Source organism: Rhinopithecus bieti, unplaced genomic scaffold (genome assembly GCF_001698545.2).
Source record: "Rhinopithecus bieti isolate Rb0 unplaced genomic scaffold, ASM169854v2 scaffold_5022, whole genome shotgun sequence".
Taxonomy (NCBI): Eukaryota; Metazoa; Chordata; class Mammalia; order Primates; family Cercopithecidae; genus Rhinopithecus; species Rhinopithecus bieti.
Window position 1 is genome coordinate 2,487,981 of NW_016804965.1, and position 25,930 is coordinate 2,513,910.

At 38.3% G+C, this 25,930-nt stretch overlaps 1 protein-coding gene across 1 annotated transcript in view; it reads right to left on the reverse strand.

Annotated features, from left to right (window-relative positions):
- MYO3A (myosin IIIA) overlaps positions 1–25,930 on the reverse strand; it is a 271,870-nt gene that overhangs the window by 86,454 nt on the left and 159,486 nt on the right. The window contains 2 exon segments of the mRNA XM_017870799.1: positions 1,763–1,973; positions 6,955–7,081. Coding sequence (XP_017726288.1) covers positions 1,763–1,973; positions 6,955–7,081 — 338 coding nt within the window.

Sequence of the window (25,930 nt, forward strand, 5' to 3'; positions counted from 1 at the left end):
TTTTACGTGAAGGAAATAGGAGTTTTTTTTTTTTTTTGAGACAGAGTCTCACTCTGTCGCCCAGGCTGGAGTGCAATGGGGCGATCTTGGCTCACTGTAAGCTCTGCCTCCCGGGTTCAAGCGATTCTCCTGCCTCAGCCTCTGGAGTAGTTGGGACTACCGGCACCCGCCACAATGCCTGGCTAATTTTTTTTTTGTATTTTTAGTAGAGACGGGGTTTCACCATGTTAGCCAGGATGGTCTTGATCTCCTGACCTTGTGATCTGTCCGCCTCGGCCTCCCAAAGTGCTGGAATTAGAGGCGTGAGCCACTGCGCCAGGCTCAATGCCCTTATTTCACAGTTGAGGAGGGAAAGACCCAGACAAATGCAGTAAGTTGCTCAGTGTCCCATAATGAGTTAGTGGCAAAGCCCAGCATACAACATATGCTGTTTAAAAACTTAGTGTACAACTTAACAAAGTTGAACTACATTATTTCAAATGGTCTCCCTTTAGTTTTTAAACTTTCTGTAAAAATTTTTAAAATCTAAGAGTTGGATGGTTTTCATTAGTGAATGGAAAGGAAAGTTGCCATTTAGTATATTTAGTATACGTACATTTAGTACACAGGCTACAGTGGATATAGTAGATCCCCCTTCTGGGTAGGTACCATTTAGTGCCAAACATGCAGATGATAATTAACAAAATGAGGCCAAATCTCTAAATATCTTGCCTACATTTTCTGGAATATACAGATAATAAAAATCCCTGAATTTGTTCCATTTTCATATGAATGCTTGACATAATATAGATGACCGTACCAGAACATACAACCATTTTGACCATTACATCATAATGGGAAAATGGTATAGATAGTACCCAGGAGGTACAGAAGCAATTTTGAGAGACACAAAGTTAAGAACATGGAAAAATAATGGATAAGCTCTTAGACAGTTTGACTATACATAGTATTATGGTGCGGCATGTATTTTAGTGAAAAAAATAATGAATTGCATACTTCAAATGTGTATAAATGGTCTTTTATGCTTAGTAAGCAAGTGTGAACGAGGTGATCTTATAGTAGGCATCCATCTTGCTTTTCCACATGCAAAATGGCATTTATCACAGAACAAAGCTTTAGATGTAAGGACTTGTGTTCATGTATAAGCCCTGCCTATAGAGAGCACTCAATGAATGGTGGCTGTAATTATCTTGAAGAAGGAATGATCTAGACTTACAGTCAGATAACAATCCTTACATCATGGCTCTGCCATTTACTATTACCTACATTTATCTAGTGCATTTCTGAACCAAATTTCATTGGAGTTACAGTGAGGCTGTAATGGCATTACAGTGAGAGTTAAAATATGAAAATAAAGTTTTCCTTTATCTTTAAGGTTTAATTTAAACCCCCAAAATAAAAACAAAGAACTGCTGAGCTGACATTTCATACAAGCATAAAATGGTATATGCTTCATGGTACAACTTCTAATTTAAAACCCTATTAGTTGATAGTAAGATATCACATTTTAAAATTCACTTTTATTGTGTAATTTATGTTGCTACAGGTTTTATGTTGCAGCGGTTTAAAAGTGTTATAGTTAAGTGGCATTATGAGGTGGAACTATTAGGAAGTGAAGCTTATCTACTAAATTATAATTTTAATAATTTAATTATATCAATTATAGAAACATCTTGAAAGAGATCTATACAAAACAATCAATTAGAAAATAGATTTACATCACCTGACATTTGGGAAAAAATGTTTCTGTAAAAATTTTTACCTTGGTGATGAGTCATGCTTCAACAAACTGTTAATGCAATTGACTATCCAACTAAAGAGACGTCCATATAAGGTTTTAGCCATGGCATCCCTGACATCGGTAGCTTTTTCTACAGTATTGGGTCGTATAATTGTTTCTCCTCTGGTGACCACACAGTGGGAGGTGAGAGCTTCTTGTAGCTCATCTGCCTGAATACAAAGCAAAGAAGCACCTGAAAAACAGATGCATTGTTAGAAGAAATTATGGCAATGAGGTCACTCCCCCAAAATGAAAATGTCTTAATCTGCCTTCTTCAAATGACATGAATTAAATGTGTGGAGATTATGTAATGTAAAAATACGATACTATTCAACATGAGTCCTATGTCTCTTCTTGATCACTTTTCTCAGCTTTTCTCAGCTGGTTAAACTTAGTCTACTGCATGTTATAACACAACCCAAATCACACTGGTTGGCAGAGTAATATAGCTGCACAAGCAAGTGGTTGTTTATGTGATGTCAAACATACTTTCACTAAATTATGCTAAATAATTTTAAAATTTAATGAATAGCTTTGGCATAATTTGGATATCATTATTACAGACACATTTTTAAAATGTAGAAATTAATTGGAAGGTTACATAGACTTCAGGGGTATACCTCAATAAATGTATTTCAAGTACCTTCTGCAATACACAACAGAAAGAGCATAAACTTACCTTGACATTCATGTACTTATACTTGACATTCATGTACCTATCATCCTACTTTTTAGTTTCATACTTCAATTACTAAATTATGTTAAAACTGGATGCTTGAACAAACATTTATGTGGCATTTAATGTTGATTACATTTCATGGGGAATTTAAAATTAATAACACTTTAACTCAGTGAACAAAACTCATTTTTGAATATAATAAACATCTTTAACCAAAATTATTACATGACAGATTGGCTAATTTTTCAAATCTGTTGTTCTCCTTTTAAAATATTTTGAGCATTTTAAATTTAACTTTTAGCACTTGTGACAAGATATTTCTTGGTTATGTGCTAAGATTGTTAAATCCTATATTTTTTCATATCGTGGAAGTACTATAGGCTCATTGCAGAAATTTTACCTTTTAAGTTAACATTCTGCATTTCTTTCCTTCTAGGCATATTCACTACCATTAGTCTGCACAAACATTTTATCTCATATAACATCTTATGCATTTCCCATTTTGTTCAATATTGTTTGTAAATATGCTTTAATTTGCTGCATAATATTCTGACAAATACGATAATATATCAATAATTTTAAAATTAGCGGATGTTTAAATTGTTTCCCTACGTTCAAAATTGTAAAAAATGCCAGTATAGGCCAGCCACAGTAGCTCACGTCTGTAATCCCAGCACTTTGGGAGGCCAAGGTGGGTGGATTACCTGCGGTCAGGAGTTTGAGACCAGCCAGGCTAATATGGTGAAATCCCGTCTCTACTAAAAAAATACAAAAATTAGCCAGGCATGGTGGCACAGATCTGTAGTCCCAGCTACTCAGGAGGCTAAAGTGGGAGAATCGCTTGAAGCCAGAAGGCAGAGATTGCAGTGAGGAGAGATTGTGCCACTGCACTCCAACCTGGGTGACAGAGTGAGATTCCATCTCAAAAAAAAAAAAAAAAATGCCAGCATAAATATTTTAAGCATAAATCTGTGTTCATATTTTGTACTATTTTCTTAGCATAGGGCAGCAATTTTTCAAAATATGTAAATATGTAAAAGTTTTTTTTTTTTTTTTGAGACATAGTCTCGCTCTGTCATCCAAGCTGGTGTGCTACAGCACAATTACGGCTCACTGCAATGTCACCTCCTGGACTCAAGAGATCCTCCTACCTCAGCCTCCCATGCAGCTGGGACCACAGGCGCATGACAACCTGCCTGGCTAATTATTATCTGGTAGAGGTAGTGTTTCACCATGTTGCCCAGGCTGGCGTGGAACTCCTGGGATCAAGAAAGTTTTTTGATATATACTATTTAACTGCTCTTCAAAAAGTCTGAACAAATTACACTCCTCTCAGTCAAATAAAACACCAATAATTTCAATTCAATTTCATGGACATCAGGGACTATCATTTTTCTAAAATAGCCAATTTGATAGGAGAAAATGTTTTCTATTTATTTGTAATTGATTCCCAGTGAAGCTGAATACTTTCTTCTTTCATATTTTTATTGGTAATTTGTGTTTCTTAGTTTGAAAATTGCAATATTTTCATTGATATGTTAATCTTTTCCTGATCAATTTATGAGACTCTTCATAGCTTAAAGAAATGCTTTGATATATATGTTGTAAATATTTTCCCTCAGTTTCATTTGTACTGCAATTTTATTTATGTTTTCTTTTTTCAGTATAAAAGTTTTCATTTTTATGTAGTCAAATATCCATTTTTTAAAGAAAATCATTTGTGCTTTTGATTTTCTACACATAAACTTCTTCAAGTCCTTTCTCCCCTCAAAATTATATAAATCAATTCCAGTCTCTTTTATGATTTTTTTGCATTTAAATGTGTGTATGTTTGGAATTCATTGTGGTATACAGTATATGAGAATGATTCAAATTCCTCCTCCCCAAAATGGTTAGCCAGTTCCCTACAATACTGATTCCCTAGTGATTTGTAATCCCATTTTTGGTAACATACTTTGGATCTGTTTCTGAACACTGTCTCCCACTGATCTGTGTGTCTATTTCTGTTCCTACGTTGTTTATTTATTTGACATAGATTTATTGTCTACTACATGCTAGGCATTTTACCTGGGGATATATTGCTAAGTACAATACTTTCTAAAACAAAGCACTAGTCTTGATGATCTTTATCCAGCAAGAATGGGAAGCCAATCAAGAAATTTAAGCAGGAAGAGAAAAGGAGAAGGAGGAGGAGGAGCAGAAGGAGAAGGACGGGGAGAGGGAGGTGGAGGTGAAGATGGACAGGGAAAGGGGGAGACTGAGAGAGCTCACTGATAATGGGTTATGTGGTTTCTGAAATAATCGTGGAGAATGACCTGGAAAAACTCAATTCTTGATGTGACATGAACAAATGAGAGGTCACTTGTTCAGGTGAGAGGTGATGTTGTTTTTGATGAGAATGGCGACAATGATGATAAAGAGAAGTGGTCAGATTTGAGAGATATTTATGGGACAAAACGGTCAGAACTGGTGCTTAACTGAAACAACGCTTTTGTAAAACCATATGGAAATGCAGCCTTGGTTTGGACATAATTCCTTATAACTTTTCATTGGAAAGAATTTTAATATAAATTAATAAAGTTTTTACTTTCCATGAGTGGTTATTCCAGAAAGTACATTAATTAATTTCAATGATATTCATATTAATATCAACATTTTGTAACCTATATGACTGTCTTCTCTTATGCAGAAATACGTTCTCAATCATCAAAATCATTTTTTAGTATGGTTGTTTCTAGGTATACTCTTACCTACAACCTATCTCTATTGCAACTCATTCCACTGGCTGCTGCTAGTTCTTATGAATATGATCAGATGTAAGATTTACATCTTATCAATGGGTTATTCCTTCTACTTCTAATAAGTTAATATCATACATGCCAATTAAATTTTTTATATATGGGAAATTAGAACATGTTTCCTTGAGGTTTCCAGGCACATGCCAGTAACTACAAGCCAACTCCATACACTTGTGCTACTGTATTACCACACTGGCTCCAGAGACACAGTGGGATAGCATTTATAGGGATGTTGGGGACAGGTCCAGACCAGGATAATTTGGCACTTAGCCCCCTAAAACTATCCCATCTCATTCTGTTCCTGAGCATAAATCAGGAAAAAGTATATAAATTAAAATTTGTATCATAATTCTCCATTTTGTGTTTGTCTGTGTGTGTGTGTCTGTGTGTGTGTGCGCGCATGTGTGTTTGTGTTTTGAGACAGAGTGTTGCTCTGTCACCCAGGCTGGAGTGCAGTGTCACAATCTCAGCTCACTGCAACCTCTGCCTCCTGGGTTCAAGCGATTCTCCTGCCTCAGCCTCCTCAAGTAGCTGAGACTACAGGCATGCGCCACCACGCTTGGCTAATTTTTGTATTTTTAGTAGAGACAGGGTTTCACCATGTTGGCCAAGCTGGCCTCAAACGCCTGACCTCAGGTGATCCACCAGCTTCAGCATCCCAAAGTACTGGGATTAGAGGTGTGAGCCTTTGGGCCAGGCGTGGTGGCTCATGCCTGTAATCCCAGCACTTTGGGAGGCCGAGGTGGGCAGATCATGAAGTCAGGAGATTGAGACCATCCTGGCTAACACGGTGAAACCCCGTCTCCACTAAAAGTACAAAAATCAGCCAGGCATGGTGGCATGTGCCTGTAGTCCCAGCTACTTGGGAGGCTGAGGCAGGAGAATGGCATGAACCCGGGAGGTGGAGCTTGCAGTGAGCCGAGATCGTGCCACTGCACTCCAGCCTGGGCGACAGAGTGAGACTCTGTCTCCAAAAAATAATAATAATAATAATAAAATAAAAAAGAGATGTGAGCCTCTGGACCAAGACTGATCTGATTCTCCATTTATTATTATTAATGAAACAGCAAATATGGAATTATGAAAGTGTGTGCCAATATTAAAAATAAAATAACAGGGCATTCTAGGCAATACTAAATAGAAAAAAGCTGTGCTGTTGCAGATATTAATGGAAAACCGTAAATTACTGGAAATAATTTATCAAACTCTACTATTAAGGAAAACTTGAATGGAAGCAAATACTATAACATGCTTCTCTTGTGTAAAAATGATTGCAAAATTAATCAACCCAGGATGAATGGGTGTAAAATCCATCTAATATGAAAACATACAGGTCTTTATTGTAAAATGATATAGATGTTAAATCTATAAGACAATAACACAATTCTTTTTCAGATCAGTTTACTGAATTTTAACTATAATATCTGTGCTTTTATATCGAAATGTAAATAGCTCCCAAAATAGTCATAAAAGCCTAGTCTTTAGAAATATTTTCTACAGTAATCAGTTAATTTATAAGTGTGAAGATGTTTTAAGTAGTGGACTTTTAAATTTTAATTTTACACACATTAAATCTGAGTATTCTTTTAAGGATTCTAGGTTAGCACAATCGCTTGAAATGATCCTTATGTGATACTTACGGTATGTCATAAGACTTTGAAAGATTTCAGTTTTGAATAGAAGATAATAAAACTTACAGTTCTCCAGGGCTGTATGATTAGAAATGTGGCTCTTGTCAATCTGGTGTTCAGATGCCACAGAAGAAAATTCAATGTTGCCAACATTCAAGATTGCAGCCAGTATGCTGTATATACTTCCAAGTTGCTGAAACACACCATAGAAACATTAGCATCATTCTTCCCTTGAGTACAGCCAACCAGTGACTATGACTGGGGACAGACAGGGAGAGAACCCTCAGGCCCTATGATATCTATCCGGAGACTACGATAATGCCACACTGAGATCCAAGTAGGCTCATCCTCTTTCATTATTTTAACCTCAGAGTTTAGCATAGTGCCTGTTACCCAGTAAGTGCTTAAAAATATTTTATAAATGCAAATATGAATAAAAAATAAAAATGAGAAGCTGTTCTCAGAGAAAGTAGAAATGTCTCATTCATTAGGCCATAGATAAATCTATCCATGCAGAACTGAATTTCAGAACTTAGTGTGGTTGTTACCATGTGGATTTTCCTTGAGGCCATCTTAAAAGTGAGGCTGTATGTGTGAATAAAGGAGACCTAAGAAAGAAAAATCAAAAGATCCCAGGACCAAAATCAAAGGATAGGTGTGGTTTAAATATAAGTATTTTTTTTTTTCTTTTTTGAGACAAGGTCATTGTTGTTCAGGCTGGAGTGCAATGGCACTATCTCAGCTCACTGCCACCTCTGCCTCCTGGGCTCAAGTGATCCATCCTCCTAAGCCTCCTGTGTAGATGGGACTACAGTTGCATGCCACCATGCCCAGCTAATTTTATTTTTGGTATTTTGTAGAGACAGGGTCTTGCCATGTTGCCCAGGCTGGTCTCGAACTCCTGGGCTCAAGCGATCTGCCCATCTTGGCCTCTGAAAGTGCTGGGATTACTGGTGTAAACCACTGTGCCAGGCCACATAAGAATTTTAGATGACAGCGTAGAGTTTATAGTAGTTATTACTTCTTTAACATACATTCCTAATTAAGGTACATCAAATTACATTCAGAAACACATATACACACATATATGATTCTTTTTGGAGACACTGGAGGCATTTGTCAAGGAGTCTGTTGTAATTCTAGCTCTTCAACTATGTTCATGGTACAGTGAAGTAGAGGAAAGAGGCAAAATTCTTTACTGTTTTTACAGGTTGCTGCATCTATTCCAGCCCAGCTCCTACACTTAACAAAGGTGATTATTCCATTCACTCCCATATTCCAAGTCCAGATAAAAGCTGGATATGAAAAAACATCTTCAAGGACATGCATTTACTCATACATAATAAATATATATGTAATAAACATATAAACAACAAATATATTTGTTGAATGAATATATATGTGGGATATCTATTCATTGATCTAATAAAAACATATTTTATGCTGGGCACTGTTCTAGTCTCAGGTAATTTAGTAGCAGATAGGCTAAAGATCCTGGCTTCCTTGGAGTGTTCAGGCCATTGCGGGGAGGCAAACAGTAGGAAAATAAGCAAATAAACAAATATGAAATGTTCAGGAAAAAAATTACAAGGGCTACGAAGAAAATAGAGCTAAGAGGTGTAACTTAATAAAGAGGAGAGTTCCTGGGAAAGCACGGGCAGGCTTTTTCAGTTAGGAGGTCAGGGAAGGCTGTCCTCAGAGGAGGCAATGTGGAAGTTGAGGCCTGAATGACAGGAAGTCACCAGACATGAACTATTCTAGGCAGAGGACAGCAAAGGCAAAAACCTTCCTAGAAGAAAGAAGGAAGACCCATGAGGGCTGGAAGAGGGTGAGGATGAGGAACGGTACGGTAAGAAATCAGAGAGGTGAGCCTGGGTAACACCACCCAGGCTCCCTGGGCCAACAGAAAGAACTTGAGCTGGGCACTGTGGCTCACACCTGTAATCCCAGCACTTTGGGAGGCCGAGGCAGTTGGATAACTTGAGGTCAGGAGTTTGAGACCAGCCTGGACAACATAGCGAAACTCTGTCTCTACTTAAAATACAAAACTTAGCTGGTCGTGGTGGCATGCACCTGTAATCCCAGCTACTTGGGAGGCTAAGGCAGAAGAATCACTTGAACCCAGGAGGCGGAGGCTTCAGTAAGCCGAGATCGTGCCACTGCACTCCAACCTGGGTGACAGAGTGAGACTGGGCTGCCCAAAAAAAAAAAAAAAAAGCTTGATTTTGTGCTAATTGCCAGAGAAAGCTACCAGAGATTTCAGAGTGGGAAGCAACATTATCTTTTGTGTTTTAAATAGATGAATCTAGTTATCCTGTGAAACAGAGTGGATTGGGGCAAGATGGAAAACTCAGGAGGCTACTGCAGTGGTCTAGGTGAGAGGTAACAGTGACTTGGATATAACAGTAAATTGTAGAGATGGAAATAAATAAATGCATGTAGGGTGTATTTCAGAAGTGGAACAATACATATGCTAACAGATTAGATGTAGATATTTTTTCTAAGGAAATTCTGGTAAGGAATTAGCATCTGTAATATGTATAACTTGCAATGAAGCAACCAGCATGGGCTTTCATGGCTTTCAGGTGGAAAAATTCATACAGCATCTGACATTATGCTGTATTTTTCTGGAGGAAACTATAGGTCTTAGAAAAAAACAAACAACCCTATTAAAAAGTGGGCAAAGGATATAAACAGACACTTCTCAAAAGAAGACACACATACAGTCAACAATCACATGAAAAAAGCTCAAGGTCACTGATCATTAGAGAAATGTAAATCAAAGCCCCAATCAGATACCATCTTACACCAGTAAGAATGGTTATTATTAAAAAGTCAAAAAATAACAGATGCTGGTGAAGTTGTGGAGAAAAAGGAATGCTTCTACACTGTTGATGGGAGTCTGAATTAGTTCAACCATTGTAGAAGACACTGTGGCAATTCCTCATAGACCTAAAGACATAAATACTATTTGATCCAGCAATTTCATTACTGGATATATACCCAAAGGAGTATAAATTGTTCTATTATAAAGATACATGCATGCATATGTTCACTGCAGCACTATTCACAATAGCAAAGACATGGAATCAACCTAAATGCCCATCAATGATACATTGGGTAAAGAAAATGTGGTACATATACACCATGGAATACTATGTAGCCATAGAAAAGAATAAGATCATGTCCTTTGCAGGGACACGGATGGACTGGAGTCCATTATCCTTAGCAAAATAGCGCAGGAACAGAAAACCAAATACCGCATGTTCTCACTTGTAAGTGGTAGCTAAATGATGAGAACACATGGACACATAGAAAGAACAACACACACTGGGGCCTATTGGAGGTTGAAGGGTAGGAGGCGTGGCACAGGGTAGGAGGAGGGAGAGGATCAGGAAAAATAACTAATGGGTACCAGGCTTAATACCTGAATGATGAAATAATCTGTACAACAATACCCTATGATACACGTTTCCCTATGGAAACAAACCTGCACAGGTTCCGTGAACTTAAATAAAAGTGTTTTAAAATTTGTTTTTTTACCCTTGATAAGGATGTTACCAATGTAATGAGTATAAAACTGGTCTATGAACTTGGAAGTATATAAAATGATGCAGAATTCCATCATAAAGTTTAAGGGATCAGTTGAATCCAGTAAAACAGTGAAGAGGTTTGGCTGTATATAGAGTTGCATCTCCAAATCCTGCCTACCCAAACCTGCAGGAAAATTCTTCAGAGGGGTTATAATGAAAATTGAGTAGGAGTAACAACTGAAATATGCCAAGTGGAATGTGTGATACACCAGGTAACACAAGTAAATATCAGTTAAAGGTACATCTTGGGGTTCCCCATCTGGATCTGATGAGAATAGACCCAGATCTGTGGCTTGGATTAAATGACCTTAAAATAGTCGTTCTCAATTGTGGGGAAAGAGATAACAACTCTGCCCTCACAGGACATTTGGCAACATCTGGAGACATTTTTGGTTGTTACAAATGGGGTTGGAGTGCTACTGGCATCTACGGAGTAGAGATCAAGGGTGCTGCTTAAACATCCTGCATTGCACAGGAGAAACCCCACAAGAATTACCTGGTCCCAAATGTAAATAGTACTGAGGTTGAGAAACCTTGTCCCAGAAAAAAGCAGGATCTAGATTTTGGAGAAAGTTTCAAAATTCTTTGTCCCCAAAGAATAGTCCTGAACTTTTAGTCTCAGCTCAGAACCCCAGGAAAATATAAAAATAAGAATAGAGGTATTAAAGTAAATGAAATCTGTAGTATCTGTTGTGGGTTGAATTGTGTACCCCTCAGATTCATATGTTGAAGTCCTAAGTCCCAGTACTCAGAATGTGGTCTTATTTGGAAATAGGGTCATTGCAAATGTAAATAGTTAAGATAAGGTCATTCTGGAGTAAGGTGGATTCCTAATCTACTATACCGGTGTCTGTTTAAAAGAACACCATGTGAAAAGACAGACACACACAAGGAGAGCACCAGGTGAAGACAAATTTAGGTGGAGATGGGGTGATGGACCTGCAGTACAAGAATACCAATGATTACTGGGGAACCACCAGAAACTAGGAGCAGAGCATAGAACAGATTCTCCCTCACAACCCTCAGGGGAAACAAACCCTGTCCACATCCTAATCTCAGACTTTGAGCCTCCTGTGCTGTCAACAATAAATTTCTGTGGTTTAAGCTACAAAGTATGCGTTAGTTTGTTATGGCAGCCCTAGCAAACTAATGCTTTTTTTTGGTTAAATTTATGAATAAGATATGTAATCTCAGAATAATCAGTGTGTTTATTCTTAAATATTTAAAACTTAATATGTGAGACATAGTAAAGATCATATTAGTGACATAGTAAATCCTCTGACAATTAGTCTTGTGACTTAAATTTAAATATTTATTTGATATAACACTTATGACCTTAATTTGAAAAGCAGAACATATTTTGATTGCAAACTGCATTCAAATGTAAAAGATAACTTGATTTACTACATTAATAATTTTGAATTATTATATCTTCTTAGGCACTAATAAGTTTAAGTGGATAAGAAGATTTGGTAAATTATTAGAAAGTTTAGAAAGCACTTATCAGTCCTTGTAAGCCTGCTCTGTCCGTCATTTGGAGCATTCAAAATACTGAGATGTACTAAATATTTATATAAGTTCAAGTGTTTAAGATAATTTAGTTATGTTTGTTTAGAGAAATGTAAACTTATGTTTATGAGTTAAATGAATAAAGAACTGAGTTTTTTTTCTATTCTTATACAAAAAACTGTTGGATTCACAAATTGAATAAAATGCTGAGTGAGCAGAACTTAAAATTTTAAGAAAAAATCTAGATATAGATACATGGTTTCAAAATCATTAATACATATACTGAATTAATTAAATATAAGCAACTGTAAATTGTCCTTTCTGAGCACAAGCATGCCTTCTTCGGATATTAAAAACAACTACCAGGTGAACTGCCTGCATTTAGTTGCATATTTATCCCTCAAGGTGAGGGTCATACCTAGACTCAAAAGCATGATTAGCGCACAGCTTGCCTCTGGCATGATCCTCTTCTTGACCAGTCTCCTTGCCTCTGGTCTTGCCACTTGCCAATCCGTTTTCCATATGGCTGTCAGAGTGACTTTTCTAGCAGGCAAATCACATCATCCTATGTTTCCAGTTAAAATCCTTCAATGGCCCCTATTCCCCTAGCAATAAAGCTCCAGCTTCCTACCAAGGCATAAGAATGAAGGTGCCACATCTTCCTGTGCCTGACTGCCTGTCCATTGTCATTTCCAGCTAGTTTTCTTTGACATATTTCAACCAAACTCCTCATAGGTTCCCAAGTATTCCATGTTATTTTGTTAATTTCATGTCTCAGTTCTGGCTTACGCTGTTCTTTTCTCTCATTCTGGGGTGTTCTTTTTTCCACCCCAGACTTCATGTTTCCGTGAAATTCTCTGCTGTCATAGAGTTGACTACCTTTTACTGAAATGATGCCTAGTGTATATTTCTTCTATCAGATTACAAACTTACTGAGGACAGAAACTGTGACTAATTCATAGCTCTAGTTTTTAGTACAGGGCCTGGTACACAGGTAGTACTCAATAAATGCTTGTCAAACTGTTTTCTTTTGTTTCAGTCAACTGACAGTATAATTTCCTTCACTTTCAAAACAGAATCTCTCTTGTTTTACGTCTATAAGACTCTTAATCTGTGCCTCATTGTTTCTACTTACTTTTCTTAGAATTTTTTTATAAATCTAAATATCCCCTTCTTTTGGTGTCAAACTGAAAGGTGACAACATGCTAGCAGCCCTCACTCTTGGCGCCTCCTCGGCCTCTGGCAGTGCTTGAGGAGCCCTTCAGCCCGCCACAACACTGTTGGAGCCCCTCTCTGGACTGGCGGAAGCCGGAGTCTGCTCCCTCTGCTTGCCGGGAGGTGTGGAGGAAGAGGAGCAGGTGAGAAATGGGCTGCGCGCCGCGGTCGCGGGTCAGTGCAAGTTCTAGGTGGGCGTGGGCTAGGCGGGCCAGCACTCTGGCCAGCCCCGCTGGCCCCAGACAGTGAGGGGATTAGCACCTGGGCCAGCAGCTGCAGAGGGTGCGCCGGGTCCCCCAGCAGTGCCGGCCCGCCGGGCACTTGATTTCTCACCGGGCCTCAGCTGCCTCTCCGTGAGGCAGGACTGGGGACCTGCAGTCCCCCATGCCCAAGGTTCCTGCCCGGCCCAAGCGACAAGCACCGCCTCCTGCACCGCAGGACCGGGTCCCATTGACAGCCTAAGGGCTGAGGAGTGCGGGTGCCTGACTCGGGACTGGTGAGCAGCGCCGCCTGCGGCCCTGGTGCAAGATCCACTAAGTGAAGCCAGCTGGGCTCCTGGATCTAGTGGGGACTTGGAGAACCTTTATGTCTGGCTAAGGGATTGTGGATGCACCAATCAGTACTCTGTGTCTAGCTCAAGGTTTGTAAATACACCAGTCAGTACTCTGCATCTAGCTAACCTAGTGGGGACTTGGAAAACTTTTCTGTCTAACACTCTGTGTCTAGCTAAAGGATTGTAAACACACCAATCAGAACTCTGTGTCTAGCTCAGGGTTTGTAAATACACCAGTCAGTACTCTGTAAAAATGAACCAATCAGCTCTCTGTAAAACGGACCAATTGGCTCTCTGTAAAATGGAAAATGGACCAATCAGTTCTCTGTAAAATGGACCAATCAGCAGGATGTGGGTGGGGCCAGATAAGGGAATAAAAGCAGCCTGCTGGAGCCAGTCAGTGGCAACCCTCTGGGGTACTCTTCCACTGTATGGAGGATTTGTTGTTTTGCTCTTTAGGATAAATCTTACTACTGCTCACTCTTTGGGTCCATGCCGCTTTTATGAGCTGTAACACCGGGAAGGTGTGCAGCTTCACTCATGAAGTTAGCAAGACCGCAAACCTACTGGAAAGAACTAACAACTCCAGACACACTGCCTTTAAGAGCTATAACACTCACCAGCGAGACCATGAACCCACCAGAAGGAAGAAACTGCGGATGCATCTGAACATCTGAAGGAAGAAACTCTGGACACACCATCTTTAAGAACTGTAACACTCACCGCGAGGGTCCGCGGCTTCATTCTTGAAGTTAGCAAGACCAAGAACCCACCAATTCCGGACATAAAACTTTGCATCCTGAGTGAGTGGTTAGATTATATGAGAACAAAAAGTTCTCACTAAGCCAGTTTTTTTTTTTTTTTTTTTTTTTCCAAAAGCCAAGTAACTTATCTAAGTAGCAGAGCCCTGTGGTTGGGAAATACATGATTTCCTTTTCAGTAAATTTTGTTTTGGGAATGGAAGCAACAGTCCATGCAGAGTAGAGTGAGTTTGGTGCCCAGAGTTGTTTTGGCAAAATGTTCTAAGTCATTTCTTAGGGCCTCAACCTATCCCGGATGCCTAATTGATACCCATGAGAGAGAGAGGACTGAAGAGAGAGGACAATGACCAGACCTCAAAGTCGGTGGGGGTCATCATGGACCAGAACAAAGTGGCCCATCCCTGGCAGATGTGGCACTATCTAGTCTACTTGAAGCCATGGTGCAGATGCTCCTGTTGAGAAAGGACAGGGAGGCAGGTTGGGGTGGAAGGAGTGTGGGGAGGAGTGGACCCAGGATGGGATGTTACTGCAACTCACATACCAGGCAGATAAGAACTGATGGGACAGAAGGAGATGCTTTGCAATCAGCATTTGCAGCTGTTGGTACGTGAGATATTAATATGTTCTCTATTCTTAGGTTCAATTCTGCAGACACTTAAAGCAATAAAATGGCATGAGCAATCTGCAAAGACTAGAAGGAAATTAAGTGCCCCTCAATTTTAGTCATGGAATCATAGAGTTGGAAGTGACTCAGAAATTAATTATCCCTTTCCCCTCCTTTTACTGGTAAATAAGCTTAGACCAGAAAGTTTAGTTATTGGACACAGAGCCAGAAATAAGCAGTGTCAAGGATTTTAGCCCAGGGATCTTGACTCCCTAGCACAGAATTATTTTTATTTTATCAACTACCTCCTTGGCCCTGTCGTTTAGTTCAAGTCATCAATGTTGGCCAAATCGTGGCATTCTGGAATTGTAACTTGTTTTATGTTTTTTGAATGAAAAAAAAGGTATCAAATTATTTTTAAATTATTACAAATGACAAACCAAATGGAATATACACACCCTTCCATTCTGATCAAAACCTTTTTTTTTTTTTTTTTTTTTTTTTTTTTTTTTTTTTTTTTTTTTTTTTTTGAGAAGGAGTCTTGCTGTGTTCACAGACTGGAGTGCAGTGGCACAATCTCGGCTCACTGCAACCTCCACCTCCCGCGTTCAAGCAATTTTCCTGCCTCAGCCTTCTGAGTAGCTGGGATTACAGGTGCACACTGCCACACCTGGCTAATTTTTTGTATTTTAAAAGAGACGGTTTCACCGTATTGCCCAGGCTGGTCTCGAACTCCTGAGCTCAGGCAATCTGCCCGCCTCGGTTTCCCAAAGTGCTAGGATTACAGGCGTGAGCCACCGCTCCTGGCCTAAAACCAATTTTTAAAAATGAACTGAGTATTTCATGGAAATTCATTACTTTTTGTGATGCTTTAAAATATTTAATTTCTTTCACAAATATTATTTGATCTTCCCTAAAGACATAACTAATAATCCAAAGAAAACATGCTAGCATGTGATTTTTAGACTATCATGAGAAATGAAAGCGCAATTAAAATAGAAGAAAGGCATTCTCATCTTAGACATCAGACATATAAATTTGTGTAAAAAACCCCCACAAAACTCCCATTATATGGTAAAAATTGTTTCTAAATGAGACAAACTACTCATTGAATCATCAAACTACTATGAATCATCAAACTACCAATCATTTATTTTAAAACTATAGCAGGGAAATGGCTTAGGAAATCATATGGTTTAATGGTTTCAGAGATTTCCAATGGTGTTATTTTTAGAGAATATCTGATTTTGATTTTCCTGTCATTCTTTTGCATTGTGCTGAATCACAAATGCACACGTGAACTGTAAACTCAGAGTATTTAAAGGGACACATACACTGGGGGTGCTGTCAATACCAATGAGAGAGATCAGCAAAGAAAGTGAGAGAAAGAGAGACTGTATTGGAGAGTCACTCAAATTGTGCTGCAGTCAACTGTGAAGGCCGCATGCTATGCTTAGAGGATGTCAGAATCATGCCACTTATCTTGATAATAAAAGTTGCCTTTTACTATCAAAATAGATTAGAAGCAGCTACTGACAAAGAACATATCCAAGAAAGCCAATAAAATAGCGTAAAAAATCAATACTGGGGATAAAAAGGAAGTAAATACTCACGCAGTTTAATTCTACCAAATCCCAACTGGGACAGTTTCTGCTTTTAGATGGGAGGCCACCATGCCCTACGAGAATCACCTTGAACTGGACTAAAAGTCTTCCCAAAATATCTAGCAGTGGTTGTGCTTCAGATCCAAAAAACAGATGTTATGTTTTCCTTTATCCTACGCTATACGTTTAGATGTTCAATAAGCATTGAATATGTTTAAATTTGGAATATACAGTTTGAAATAAATAAATTATATTTGTCAATAGATGCTAGCTGCAAAACTCGTTTCATTTTAATGTTAGTAAACATTAGTGTTACTAAACCAAGCAAGAGAAAATAGTTGAGCCAAATACAAGTGAAACCTGCCTCCAGTGAGTGGGACTTCTAAGTAAACAAACCAATTAAACATGAATCCTTGCTTCTTTTTTTTTTTTTTTTTTAATTATACTTTAAGTTCTAGGGTACATGTGCATAACGTGCAGGTTTGTTACATATGTATATTTGTGCCATGTTGGTGTGCTGCACCCATCAACTCGTCAGCACCCATCAATTCATCATTTATATCAGGTATAACTCCCCAATGCAATCCCTCCCCCCTCCCCCCTCCCCATGATAGGCCCCAGTGTGTGATGTTCCCCTTCCCGAGTCCAAGTGATCTCATTGTTCAGTTCCCACCTATGAGTGAGAACATGCGGTGTTTGGTTTTCTGTTCTTGTGATAGTTTGCTAAGAATGATGGTTTCCAGCTGCATCCATGTCCCTACAAAGGACGCAAACTCATCCTTTTTTATGGCTGCATAGTATTCCATGGTGTATATGTGCCACATTTTCTTAATCCAGTCTGTCACAGATGGACATTTGGGTTGATTCCAAGTCTTTGCTATTGTGAATAGTGCCGCAATAAACATACGTGTGCATGTGTCTTTGTAGTAGAATAATTTATAATCCTTTGGGTATATACCCAGTAGTGGGATGGCTGGGGCATATGGGACATCTAGGTCTAGATCCTTGAGGGATTGCCATACTGTTTTCCATAATGGTTGAACTAGTTTACAATCCCACCAACAGTGTAAAAGTGTTCCTATTTCTCCACATCCTCTCCAACAACTGTTGTTTCCTGACTTTTTAATGATTGCCATTCTAACTGGTGTGAGATGGTATCTCATTGTGGTTTTGATTTGCATTTCCCTGATGGCGAGTGATGATGAGCATTTTTTCATGTGTCTGTTGGCTGTATGAATGTCTTCTTTTGAGAAATGTCTGTTCATATCCTTTCCCCACTTTCTAAGATAGCAAAAGTGAATGTGTTAAGAAGCAGATCAACTCTGAAGACAAAAGGCAAGGAAAAGAACTAGGAAGAGGCCCAGCCCCTGGTCACAAGCAGGCACTGCCTTGCTTGTTATACATCTTCCAGTTAGAAGGATGCCCTGAGCTCCTACTGGCTGCTCCTGTTTTCCCCTAACCAGGCATCCAACAGAGCCAGGCCACAGTTCACAAGGAGCATCTACCATTAGCAACACTGATCTTATGACCAAGGATTGAGGAAAAGAATGACTGCTGTTTTTTTCTTTATTGACTGAATCCCAAATAAATTGGCTCTGCTTTACGAGCCAGGACACTGAGTGCTTGAATCAGCTTGTCTCCATAGGTGCAAACTGTGGGAAGGGTGAGGACCAGATTAGGGAGGGCTGAGGGGAAATGATGCAGCGGAAGGGGAGGGGCCAGATTTGAAACTGAATGTTGGCAGCAGGGAAAGATGCACCTGGAAGTGGTCATGCCCAGGAAAGGGTAGGGGTAGGGGTAGAATTAGGGTTAGGCTGACTAACAAGAGCAAAACATTCAAGTGGTCATTTATGATGCCTGGGACATCAGAATTAGAGCATAAGAATGAGACTATATTTAGAACAGGGTGGCATATGGAGTCAGTCTCCTGGGAATGTGCCCCTAGCTCATCTGTAGTCTTTGGGTGGGGGCCACATATCACCTGAAATATGGCTGAAACTCCTGCTTTCTGAGTCAGGGAGTTCCTCTCCCAGAGCTGAAGCCATTACGAACACATTTATTTCTCTAGTATTAAAAATATCACCAGGCACAGCGACTCATGCCTGTAATTCCAGCTACTTGGAAGGCTGAGGCCGGAGGATCACTTAAGGCCAGGAGTTTGAGACCAGCCTGGGCAACACAGTGAGATGCACCTCTACAAAAAAATGTTTTAAAAAGTTAGCTGGCGGTGGCTCAAGCCTGTAATCCCAGCACTTTGGGAGGCCGAGACGGGCGGATCACGAGGTCAGGAGATCGAGACCATCCTGGCTAACCTGGTGAAACCCCGTCTCTACAAAAAAATACAAAAAACTAGCCAGGCGAGGTGGCGGGCACCTGTAGTCCCAGCTACTTGGGAGGCTGAGGCAGGAGAATGGCGTAAACCTGGGAGGCGGAGCTTGCAGTGAGCTGAGATCCGGCCACTGCACTCCAGCCTGGGCGACAGAGCGAGACTCCGTCTCAAAAAAAAAAAAAAAAAAAAAGTTAGCTGGGCATGGTGGTAATCGCCTATAGTCCCAGCTAATCAGGAGGCTGAGGTGGAAGGAAGGACAGATTGAGTTCAGGAGTTTGAAATTACAGTGAGCTGATTTCACTACTGCACTCCAGCCTAAGCAACACAGAGAGATCCCATCAAGAAAGAAAGGGAAGGAAGGAAGGAGGGAAAAAAGGAAGGAAGGAGCCACCCACCCAAAAAATGATTTTCCAGAAATATATCAGGAAAAAGAAAGAAAAGAAAGAAAGCCCATAAAATGATTTTCCAGAAATATATTGGGGTCATCTCTGACTCCAGGTCCTACAGTTTAGACCTTGTTTCCAAAAGACAATCAGGTAAAAGGTCAATGGCACAAATTTCAGCATGATAGGGTGTCTACCACACAGACCTCATGGCATGTACAAGGATACGCACACTCGATCCTTTACATGAGGTATCCATGATAAGTTCTAAATGCTTAGTGGTCTGTCAATTGTTCAACTCCTACTCACTCCTCATCATTTTCTTTCAACTCTCAGACAAACGGTGCTATGGTCAAGTTAATGCTCCTGTCCTTATATATCAATCCAGACATCCTGCCAACCTTTGCTGCTTCATTTTTTTTGAAGGGAGGAGATGGGGGAATGAGATTCACATACTGGCCACTTAAGAACCAGGTACTGTCTCACTGTAACAAATTACAGCTAAGAGCAAAGTCTGAAAGCTTCTCCAAAAGTCTCAGAAAATGCATTAAACAATGGATTTTTGTTCCATTTTATAGCCTAAAAACCATCTAGTGCATCGAGAGAGAAGGGGCCCATTCATCTCCTTTCTGACCTAGAGACCACAGAAGCATTGAGTTCCCAAATTACAGCTGCAGTGTAGTAGATATAGAGTGGACAGCCTGACTTCTCAACCCCAAGTTCCAGGTGGGGTCCACGAATCAATGGAGAGAAAGCATCATTCAGAAATGAAGATGGTCAAGTTGGAGTCTCTACTTTTAAGCCAAAAAGTCATTTAACTTCAGCTCACAACTTTTTGTGAGTAAAGTGTCTTCCTAAGGATGCACTCAATCTTGGCTTGCCATTGAGTCTAGAGTACAACTTTCTTGTTGTCCTTATAATTCATAATGTTCTAGTAAAATCAGAACTCTTTGGGGGAACTCATTGCAATAACTCCCCCTCTGGTCCCAAGAGGACTTGTTAATAATTCTTGACTGGTGCTGGAAGTAGTCTTCCAGATTCCCTCTGGCTCCTCAAATTCACTCTCACCTATGTTTCCCTACAACCAATTAATTCCTCTAGAAACAGAGTAGCAATGTTTATTCAGATTACTCAATGAGAGATTCTAAATTCTGGACCTGTAAAAGTAGCCAGGAAAGAGTCTCTTCATGAAGTCTGAATTCCTCTTGGTTAAGGAGAAAGCTCATACTAGAAAAGTTTACTTTAAAAGTTGGAATGTTTCACAACCACTATTGTTTGACTACAACACACTAGATTATAGCAGTCCCCTCTAAACCATGGGAGATACCTCCCAAGACCTCCAGTGGATTCCCGAAATCACAGATAGTACTGAACTCTCTCTATATGTACTATGTATTTTTGAACTGATAACCAACAGGGTTACTAAGTGGCTAAGGGGCAAGTAGCCTATACAGCATGGGCATGCTAGACAAAGAGAAGATTCGCTTACCAGGATGGAAGGAGTGGGATTTCATCATGCTACTCAGCACGGCATGCTATTTAAAATTGTTTATTTCTAGAATTTTCTGTTTAATATTTTCAAACTGCAGTTGACTACAGGTAGCTGAGACTGCAGAAAGTGAAACTGCAGATTAGAGGGTAGTACTGTAATCTAAATATTCATTGTTACAGATACTGTCTGGTTTGTCAGTTAAGTCTAACAAAGTTCCTTTCATAGTAATTTTTATTTCTCATTTCTTACAGTGGACAACTTGTCATATAATTATTCTACATTTTTCATTCTTAGATGGATTGTACAAAACAAAATCTCTCTTTCAAGAAGTCCTTATTAAATAAGATAGTGCTGAACTAAATAATTGGAATTCCATTTGAATCTATGTATTCTTGTTCTACCAAATAACTGTCTGGAACATCTCTGGGTGATAAAGTTAGCTTTGGGGAGATGGATCAGTGAAGATTTCTAAGATCTTGATGGACAAAGACGGCACTGGATTTACCTAAACCTCCCTTGTAAGGCAGGGCCCTAATTCCAATCAAAATAAAATCCATTTACTCTGCTTCTCCAACCTCACCCAGCTGGTAAGATCACACTTATCTTCTAGGGGCAAGGTCTTGAAAACATCCCCCAGTCCCCACCTCCTGTAAGCCTGCAGCAAGGATACTCAAGATGGAGCCAAAAGCTTTCCAAGAGAAGGTAAGACTGAGAGACTCCTGTCTTCAGAGTCGCCAACAGCAGAAGTTCCCTATTTGGAGAATATGCCAAAAGCACGTACATCTTTACAAATATTACTTTTGGCAAGCAGATGGATCATGGAACTAAAGTTACTGCTAATAGTCTTCCATTTTGGAAGGGAGTCAACAGTGCCTTAAAAACAGACTACAAAATCGTTAGATTCAATAATTTCATAGCATACAATTTGAATATTTTTTATAAAGTTTCACTTCTATTAGCATGTCTACATTTTATATGTTGCTGATTAAATTTTCTAATTTTTTGAGAAGAATTGAAGAATTAGTTTTTTGTTTGTTTGTTTTAGCTTAAGCTCTTAGTAGAGATCTGATAACCCAAAGGATCCTGGTAAACTTCTTAAGCAGACACATTGACTGTTTAAAGCTGCAGGAGTGTCATTTATGAAAATGAAATCAAAATTCAACGAATTGCAGAAAGAGTTCATCTAAAATTCCAGAAAGAGTTAATCTAAAAGCCTGATTCACATTCAGAGTAAAATCTTCTTTCATCACACACGCTAAATCAATGTAGCAAACAATAAACTATTACCAGCGAAGTCTGAAAGTTTCTCCAAAAGCCTTAGGAGTCCCTATTAAACACGATGCTTTGTTACAAAAATTAAAAAATACAACCTATGGGACATAAGGAAGTGTTTATTACTTGGGGATAAATTTCTAGCCTTAAATGCTTTCATTACTCAATAACAAATGTAAAGAAATACAGGAACCAAGTATTCTCTTAAAAAAAAAAAAAGAACAGAAGAAACAAATGAATAATAAAAATATAAAAATCAAATTAAAACCAATAATACAGACATGAAAACATTTATCAGATGGGTAAAATGCATCCAATAGCTGTTGTGGTTTTGCCTTTTCTTTTTTTTAAGATTCAAAACCCCTGTAAACCCAGTTAAAGATAAAAGAGAGTAAGGGCAAAAATGAGAATTTCTCATTGGAATGAGAAAGGCAACAAAGCCAGAGATATGGGATTAATTTAAAGTATCATAAGAAAACTCAGCAAGAAAATCTATGGCATAAGATTTCATGATAAATTCTTAGCAAAATACAAATAACCCCAAAGAGAAAACCTAATTCAAAAAGATAATTTTCATAGAAGAATCAGAAAGGTAATTAAAGACTCAGTATCAAAAAGGTCCAAGGGTCAGACACAGTTGAGTTTTACCCTAATCTATCTATCTTTCTTTTCTTTTTTTTTTTTTTTGAGATTCACTCTTTTTGCCCAGGCTGGAGTGCAATGGCGTGATCTTGGCTCACTGCAACCTCTGCTTCCCAGGTTCAAGTGATTCTCCTGCCTCAGCCTCCCAAGTAGCTGGGATTACAGGCGCCTGCCACCATGCCCGGCTAATTTTTTTGTATTTTTAATAGAGACAGGGTTTCACCATGTTGGCCAGGATGGTCTTGATCTCTTGACCTCATGATCCACCCGCCTTGGCCTCTCAAAGTGCTGGGATTACAGGCGTGAGCCACGGCGCCTGGCCCCTAATCTTTATTTAAGGTTTTAAAAGACATTGTCCTCAATCTTCTCTAATGATAAGAATTAATGGGATGCTGTAATACTAGATCTCTCTCAGAAATTTCTATACAGTAGGTCTCACGTATGTGTGTCGAGGTGCTTCTTATCTTCAGAGAACATTGGGAACTGATTTTAACTCACATAGGCCAAACAAAAAATGAAAAAAGCTCAGTGGCATAACTTTAATAATCAAATTTGATATAAAAGAAAACAAAAACAGTAGATAAATTTCACTGCTAGATATATAGATGCAAAAATTCTAAATAAAACACTAGCTCATAGATACAGAAATTTATCAAAAAGATAATATAGATGGACTTTATTGGGCTTATTCCAGAAATGTAAGGATATTTAAATATTAAGAAATCTATCAACATAATAAGGAGACATCAACAAACTGCCATAGGAAAAAATATGATTATATCAATAGCTGCTGAAAAAAATATTTGGTAAAATTCAGCAGAATTCCTAATAACAACCCTAAGTAAAACAGCAATAAAAGGAAATTAATTATGATAAATATTCTTTTTCAAAAAATAGCAAAACACTAAAACCATTTAAAATCAGAAACTAGACTGAGAGGCCAACTATAATCATTATTACTTAATATTGACTTAGACTAGTCTTAGATGATCTAAGTACAAAAAAGAAAAATAAATGACTGATGTAACATGAAAGGGGCAAAACTCTTCTTTTTGCTAATGGCATGATTATATATCTCAAAAATTTTACCAATGGAAAATTCATTTTACTTATAATAAAAACCTTAACATAGTTGTTAATAAATTTAAAAATAAGATGCAAGTTCTAGATGAATATAGCTATAGATTATTATTAAAAACCCAAAACAGCATCTAAACAAACAAAATCATATGACAAAAAGTACGTAAGTCATTTCATAATTTGGGATGAGAAGACATACATATGAAAATGACAGTGCTCCAAAAACTAATATATAAATTCAATACGATTCTAATTAAAAGTCCAAATGGGGTTGTTGTAATTGAACACATTGATCTTACAGTTTGTATGGACAAGCAATGCTAAACAATAGCTAAGCAAAGTATGGAAAAGAAGAAAGTGAGAGCAGGAATAGCCTTACTAGAAAAACACAGAATCAAACCACTGTAATCAAGTCAACAGAATACTGCTATAGAAATAGAAAACATAGATTGATAGCTAAAATAGAGGCATCAAAAATAGATTACATGTCATATAAGGCCTTAATATAGGATAAGTCAATTCTGGCTCTCCATCTGTAATAAAAGAAAAGTAGTGCTCCATCTGGTACCATAAAATAAATTTGAAATGGATTAAAGATAAATTTTGTTTTTCACTTTCAAGAAAATCTAGGAGACTACACGTACAACCTAGAGTTAGGGGAAAACTTTTTAACCAAAACTAGAGACCTAGATGTTATGAACAAAAAGGTAAATTTGTTTGAATAAACAAACATTTAAAACTTCATTATGGTAATATGACAAAAAGTCACAAATTATACAACTATAAAGAAACATTTATAACACAAATGATAGAAACATATGTCTATAATCAATGAGCCCTTACAAATTGACATAAAGCATCTAAATAATTCAATAAAAGGGGCAACATATATAAATATACAATTCATAAGAGTAAATCTAAGCAGCTAGCAAACAAATGGAAAGATGTTCAAATATATTATTTGTCAAGGATATGCATATTTAAAATGAGATGTTACTTTCACCCACCAGACTAGGAAATATTTAAAAAGCCACAACACATTGCTGGCAGGAATGAGGAAGGGAAGGGTATTAATATGTATCGTTGGTGGAAATGTGAAGTGCTACAGAATTATTGGAAGGCAAGGCAATCTTGCAAGTTCTATTCAAATTTAAAATATATGTACCTTTTAACTCAGAAATTCCACTACAAGGAAGCTATTTCATAGAAAGAAATGAACAAGTCAATAAGGACATACTTCAGCTTTGCTCATGGTTGCAAGATCCAGAAACATTTATAGTTATATACCCAGTCATGGTGAATGGCTGAATAAACTATGGTAGTACACACTGTAGAACATTTTACTGCCTTTAAAAGAGGTGATTCAGTGATATATTAGGTAATTTGAAGGGATTTTCACAGGCATTGCTGAGTAAGAAAAATCAGATATAGAAAAGTGTGTGTAATATAATCCCATATTAATAAAAGAATGATCATCTCACCAAATATATGCATGTGTACACATTTGCATGGGTGTGTGTGTGTGTGTGTGTATCTATAAACAAGACTCTAGGACTAAGTAAGTAAATATGGAATGTTGGATCATGTATACGTCCATTAGCTAGGGGAGGAGAAAGAGAGCAGATGTAGATTTAAGGAGGTAAGATAGGGAAGAGAGAGCTGAACAAAAAAAATTTCTTTAAAGGTGCTAGAAATTGACAAGCTGATCCTTCAAATTTATATTAAAGTTTAAGGGACCAATCTTGAAAAGCCAAAACATATTTAAAAAAAAGAACAGAGTTTTCTACTTATGGCTAGCCAATTTTCCCAGCACCATTTATTAAATAGGGAATCCTTTCCCCATTTCTTGTTTCTCTCAGGTTTGTCAAAGATCAGATGGCTGTAGATGTGTGGTATTATTTCTGAGGACTCTGTTCTGTTCCATTGGTCTATATCTCTGTTTTGGTACCAGTACCATGCTGTTTTAGTTACTGTAGCCTTGTAGTATAGTTTGAAGTCAGGTAGC